Below are 6,487 nucleotides of genomic sequence, written 5' to 3' on the forward strand. Positions count from 1 at the left end.
ATATCTGCCGAATCTGCAACCGGACACGCGCCTCACCCCGCCCGGTGAAACATCTGGTGCCCGGTCCGTTTCCTCTCCCCTCCCCTCCCCTCCCCTCCCCCGCGCGAAGGCATCTGTGTCGCGCAAGGAAGGAAGGAAAACACATCACGAGCGGAAAGGATCCCGCGAAATAACAGCACGAATGGAAAGGATCTTCTTGGAAATAAAGCACAGGGCGGCACGCGGCACTTCTGTTGCTGTTCCGGCCGAGTCAGCCTCCACACTAACCTAACCCCCACCTGGCGACGGCCGGTCGCACGCGAGGCCGACGCCCCACCCGCCACAAAACCCAACCCCGCCGCCGTCCGCCGGTAAAAACAGCCTCCTCGCCGTCCGATCAGGTGCGCGGGCGTCACGTCGCGCTTTCGTAGGGCGCGAGCGCGACGCGGTCCGACCGGACCCGTTCGTGCGTTCGTGCCTGTAGCGGCCTGGCTGGGCGGGGGCTTCCCTGGGAAGGCAGCGCGGCGGTCGCGGTCGCGGTCGCGGTCGAATCGCAGCTGCCGCGTCCGTATCGCTGGGGGCGGGGGCTATCTTTCCGTCCGTCTTTCCCCGTGCCTCGTCCCCCTCGCTCGATCGCTACATAGCATAGCATACCATACATAGGCCGCTGCCGCGTTGTTTTCCTCGCCCGCCCCTCCCCGCACGCCGCGACGACCACGGCGTACATAGGACGGCAGGATCGGCAGTGGCGGTAGGCGCGGCAGATACGAGCTGGTACGCCGGACTGGCTATGTTGGCTTGGAAGGCGGGTTAGTGAGGAAGGTAGCAGCGTCGTCGGCGGCGGCGGCCATGGATGTCGTCGGGGAAGGAGCCCGCGCCGCGGCGGCGGCTGGTGGCGGTGGCGGTGGCTCGGGCGGGTTCATCCACTCCGTCGTGGGCCTCTCCTCCGCCTCCACGCCGCTCCTCTTCTGGCTCCTCACCGTCGCGCTCGTCGCCGCCATCCACGTCGCCTCCGCCTACATGTCCTCCTCCTCCTCCTCCCCAAGGTAATTAAGACTAACTGAATTCCGTCTCCCGTGGGTTCGGGCTTTCTGAATTCCCGATCGCTCCCCGCTGTTTTAGCTCGTCGTTCGTTGGTGGCACGACTGATTGGCGGGTTTCCGTAACTTGTTTTTGTTGTCATCAGGGGCGAGGATAAGGAGACGGAGAGGAGGCCGCGCGGCGGCGGCTTCCCCGGCGACGAGAGGGACGGGGAGGCGGACGCGCACGACGACAGGGTTCTCCAGATGATGCGCAGCTTCAGCTTCGTGCACGCCAGCGAGGAGGATTTCGTGGAGGGCATGGCCGCCTACGAACGCGCTTTTGACGACGCGCCGCCCGAGCCGGTCGCCCCGGCCTCGCCGCCGCCGGCTCCGGCCTCTCCGTCGAGCCTCTGCTTCAGCTTTCAGAATCAGATGCCTGAAATTCCGCGAGAGGCCCCGGTGGTTTCGACAGCAGCACCAGTCCAGAAGGAGGAGGAGGAGCACCAGGAAAAAAAGCAGGGCAAGGAATCGCTGATTCCATTCGCTCCGGTGGCCACGCAAGAGCACGAGCACGAAGCAGAGGAAGCAGAGGTGCTAGTGGAAGAAGAAGAAGACGACGATGAGCCGAGCGGCGAGGCTGTCGACGCAGAGCCGAAGATCGTTCCGGCCACGCACAACTACCGGTTCCTGACGGAGCGGGACTTCCGTGGGTTCGTCAGGGAGCCGGAGACCATGACGGTGCGCGTCCAGGAGTCCTTCGTGCCGCCACCGCCGCTGCAGCCGGCGGCGCAGCTTGAGGAACGGAGAGTGGTCGACGGCTCCTCTCGCCGCGGCAACTCCGTCACGGCGAACGACTTCCTGCCGGCGGACAAGCCCGTCGCGTACGACAGAGTGGCGTCGCTGACGAAGAGGGCGCCGTCCATGCGGAAGCAGGCGAGCTCGGTGTCCAAAGACAGCGCCGTGAGCGGGAGGACGAGCTTCGCCTCCGAGTTCTCCGGCTTCGGCGACTCCGACTCAGACTCCAGCGCCAGCGACGACGGGTACTCGGTGAAGGAGCTTGTCGTCGACTCCGACAGCGACTGGTTCCACTCGGAGAAAGACTTCTCGGCGGGGGTGCACGACGCCGCCAGCCTGCGGAGCTACAAGGCCAAGGTGCTCAAGGCCATGGAATCCCTGGAGGAGGTGGACATGCTGCAGCTGTCTTTCCGGGACTCGTCGGCAACCACGGTGTCGCCGGGCTCAGTCGCCCAGGCCTCGCCGGACAGCGTCAAGTACCCCGAGGACATGTGGTCACGGACCCATTCGCCGGAAGCCGAGTACAAAGAGGATGACGAGACGGGAACACCCCGAGAAGCCGAAGAGGCCGAGGCGAAGATCGTCGAAGGGGAGGGGAGCAGCATCGACATGAGCGACGACGATGACGATGACCGCTCCTCGAGCAGCAAGAAGAAGATGATCGCGGCACCGGTGTATGACGCCGAATTCGCCGTTGAGAACAGCTTGGAGCATTCGGAGAAGGAAATTATCACCATAAACGATCATTCATACGAAGCCATTTCTGATGCCAAGAGCAGTCCAGAGGTAACCACTGACAGAGAATTGGTTGTTTCGTCTCATCAAGCAGTTGATGATACCGAGAGGAGCCCACAGCCATCAGAGAGGGAACTTCTTGTCGGTACAAGTGGTCATCCACCTGAGCTTGTTTCTCGTGACAGAGAAGAAGCAGCCAGTACGAATGGTCAGACAGACACTGATGACAGGAGAAGCCCAGAGCATCCGGAGCAGAAATTTGTTTTAGTAGAAGGTCACTCACATGAACTTATATCTGATGTTTGGAAAGAAATTGCTGGTACAGAAGAAGAGGAAGAAGGCGAGGTTGCTTATGATTTCATGGGAAGCCCTGAGCCTTCAGAGAAACAATTTGTCAGCAGAAATGTTCATTCAGATGAACTCAGCTCCGATGATCACAAAGCAATTGCCCACACAAATTATCGGTCATATGCAGCAGTTTCTGACGATCGTACCACCCCGGAGCACTCAGAGCAGGAGTTCAGTAGAGATGATCATCGATATGGAGTAATCCCTCACGGCGAGAACATTTCAGAGCCAACAGAGGATAAGCATGCTAGTGCAGATGATCATCTAGCCAAAGCCCCTCGACATGTCCACTTTTCAGTTACCGAGAAGGCCAAGTCTCTGGACGAGGAGGAGGATAAGGAAGGCAAGTGGAAGGACTTGACAGAGGAAGAAGAGGACGAATTGGAGTCACTGTGGGAGCACCAAGACCTGATCGAGCAGCTGAAGCTAGAGCTGAAGAAGGTGCGGTCAGCCGGGCTGCCGACGATCCTGGAGGAGTCGGAGTCACCAAAGGCGCCGATGGAGGACCTCAAACCATGGAGGATCGACGCCAAGTTCCTGCGCGAGGACCCGATGGATGAGCTGAACAAGTTCTTCAAGAGTTACAGGGAGAGGATGAGGAAGTTTGACATCCTGTGCTTTCAGAAGATGTATGCCATAGGTATGCCTAACTTCACATTACCAGTTTACTCCAAGTTCTCTTTGATTCCACTTTTCCTTTTTTTTACCTAAATATAACTGTACATGTTTTCTATAGGAAAAATTAGGTTGCACACCCACCTTTCTCTGAAACGATGGTACTTTATGCTCCATGATCTAGTATTCAATTGGTTCATCATAATCGCAGATATCTAGTATTATTCTGTAGATAATGCTTAAATATTTATTTGTTCCTAGACACATACTAATAATAGATTTAACCTATTATTAGGAAAGCACAAATATTTTGTCATCGAGGGGAATACAATGATGAATATTTTGTGCCCAATCTTCCTTCTAATGAGGAAACGCTCAAAGTGATCTTAACATGCTTAGAATTTTAAACTGGCACCAAAATGTTCTAACGAAAATTTATCGAAGTTGAGGGGCAAAAGGGGTCTCTAACTAGAAGCCACTAATTCAATAATTATATTTAAATATGAAACTATCCAATTTTGTTTATTTCAATCTAGGTTCAAATGTAAACTTTTCTTTAGAGTATGTGAGAATTCAACTTAATATTTAATAGAGAAAGCAGGGGGGATAACAAGTTCCAAGGTAATTAACCATGATTTTAAATCACCCGCGATTTGGCCACTATTGCCGCTGGGAAACCACCCCGCAATTTGCATGCCTAACAAAATCGCGGGAGATAGCGCCGTCAGGCCTACTCTACGCTGCAATTTAGGGCTGTCACTAAATCCTTTCTCCCGTGATTTTAATCGGTGGAATTACTGACCGGGATCACACAATGCTTTATCCCAAAAACCCATCTTCTCTTGAAAGGTATGGTGACCGGTAAAAGCAGGTAAAGTACCACCGGTAAAAGCTATGGTGATTGATTAGGGGAAAACTGATCTCCACATTTAATTACCCAGATTCAATACTTAGCCTTATTACCCAAAGAGGTTGCATGGGGAAAGAGAGATGTTCTTCAGTTGGTTGTTCAACTCTAGGAAGAATGCAGAACTCCGTAGTCCATTCCTTTAGGATACTACTAGTTAAAGAAAGGACTGCTGCAGAAATGCTATTCACATCGCCTGCAACTTTTGTGTCTATGAAGCATTGCATCTACTAGCTTTTTAAAGCTGTTTGAGGACAGACGAAGCTCTTTCTTGCTTTATACTGGCAACATAATATTTCATCCAGCTCAGCATGCTCCGTGAAATGGATTTCTTACCTTCTTTTTCTTTAGTGCCTTTAATTAACGTGCTGATGTACTGAATGTCACTGCAGATTTTCTCCAGCTCAGAGGGCCCCAACAGTCGACGAACTCTATGAAGGCCTTGTCACCAACGGCGCTATCCATCCTGTCGCACAATTTCCGATCGGCTCGCTGGAGATCACCCGAGGATCCATCGGACCGGCTCCTCAAGGACCTCCGGTGCGACTTGGAGACGGTCTACGTCGGGCAGATGTGCCTGTCGTGGGAGTTCCTCCGGTGGCAGTACGAGCAAGCCTGTGACCTGCCGGAATCCGACCCTTACCACAGCCACCACTACAACCAGGTGGCCGGGGAGTTCCAGCAGTTTCAGGTGATGGTGCAGAGGTTTGTGGAGGACGAGCCCTTCAAGGGCCCTCGGCTGCCAGACTACGTCAAGGAACGATGCCCCTTTCGCAACTTCTTGCAAGTGCCCGTGATAAGAGGTGAGAATTCTGAATTTTTAGCAGTCAATTGTGCGACGTCTGCTACTGGATTTAGCTTGAAACAATGAGCTCTAACGTGAAGTTTGGGTTGCAGAGGACAGCCTGAAGGACAGAATGGAGGACCAACGCAAGGGGAACTACGTGATAACGAGCGAGGAGCTGGAGGTCGTCATGGAGGAGTCGATGCACATTCTGTGGGAGTTCATCAAGGCCGACAAAGAGCCGCAGACGTCGGTGCTGAAGGGCTTGTCGACTGCCCACGTCGAGCTCCAGGACCCCAGGGACGAGGCTCTTGTGAAGGCCATCCACGCCACGTTACAGAAGGTAAGCTTTACTTCTACACAATACTACTAGTACACAGCCGGCAAGGAGATGATTTGCTACAGTGCCTTACAAGTACTGTTACTCTGTTGTGACACTACCTACTGATGTGGTGCAGAAAGAGAAGAGGCTGAAGGACCTGCTGAGGACGGGGAACTGCATCGTGAAGAAGTTCAAGAAGCCCAAGGAGGACCGGTCGGACCAGAACCTCTTCTTCTCGCAGGTGGACATGCGGCTGGTGGCGCGCGTGCTGAGGATGCCGAGGATCACCGGCGACCAGCTGCAGTGGTGCAAGGCGAAGCTGGACAAGATCATGCTGGTCGACAACAGGCGGATCCACAGGGAGGCTTCGTTCTTGCTCTTCCCCTGCCTGGAGTACAAAACATAAACCATCTCTGATTTTGTTCTCTTCTTTTTCTCCCTCCACGAAAGCAATCCTCACCATGTAATCCACGGCTTGTAGGTAATTTTTTTTCCTTTCAGCCTCTTAGTAATCCGGTTCTCTACAGCTTACACAGGTCGGGTGCCTATGACTGTAACCTGATGAACATGGCATAGGCCACAGAGCCATCCCATGGTATATAAGTTTACTTATTACTTGCAGCCCCTAGCCTAGCTAGCTAGGAAACAGTACGATTGTAATGAAGCCATACATCAGCATCAGAACGTACTACTACTATACTTACTACACCCCCTAGCTCTAGCTAGCTAGAGAAAATACTAGTAGCACAAGTTGTAATGAAGCCATCGTGCATCCGTCAGAATGTGCAGATTGCCGTTTCTGAAACCAACTGTTCACGGCACAAGGCATGCTTCCCGCGGCAATAAGGTGTGTGCGGGATTGTGCCGGTGCTGGTAGCCACGAGCATTGGTCGCTCTGACCTCCCCTCTGGCCTCCGGGTGAACAGTCCTCGTGCCCTTTTGCTTGCCACATGAGGCGTCTAATGGCGGCCTTATTACTG

At 54.1% G+C, this 6,487-nt stretch overlaps 1 protein-coding gene across 1 annotated transcript; it reads left to right on the forward strand.

Moving 5' to 3' along the window:
• Positions 1-628: 628 nt before the first annotated feature.
• LOC119301734 (microtubule-associated protein futsch-like) lies at positions 629-6,213 on the forward strand. Its single transcript, XM_037578715.1, has 5 exons — positions 629-1,025; positions 1,166-3,519; positions 4,794-5,204; positions 5,299-5,528; positions 5,644-6,213. The coding sequence occupies exons 1-5, from the start codon at positions 829-831 to the stop codon at positions 5,911-5,913; spliced, it is 3,462 nt and encodes a 1,153-aa protein (XP_037434612.1). The 5' UTR covers positions 629-828; the 3' UTR covers positions 5,914-6,213.
• Positions 6,214-6,487: the final 274 nt, after the last annotated feature.

This window comes from Triticum dicoccoides, chromosome 5A, assembly GCF_002162155.2.
Source record: "Triticum dicoccoides isolate Atlit2015 ecotype Zavitan chromosome 5A, WEW_v2.0, whole genome shotgun sequence".
In the NCBI taxonomy this organism is placed as follows: Eukaryota; Viridiplantae; Streptophyta; class Magnoliopsida; order Poales; family Poaceae; genus Triticum; species Triticum dicoccoides.

What these genes read in the sequence shown, in the direction of transcription:
- LOC119301734 (XM_037578715.1), top strand. Translation starts at nt 829, where the DNA reads ATGGATGTCGTCGGGGAAGGAGCCCGCGCCGCGGCGGCGGCTGGTGGC. An exon ending in TCCTCCTCCTCCTCCCCAAG is followed by an intron (nt 1,026 to 1,165) that starts GTAATTAAGACT and finishes TGTTGTCATCAG; the next exon opens with GGGCGAGGATAAGGAGACGG. An exon ending in GCAAGTGCCCGTGATAAGAG is followed by an intron (nt 5,205 to 5,298) that starts GTGAGAATTCTG and finishes TTTGGGTTGCAG; the next exon opens with AGGACAGCCTGAAGGACAGA.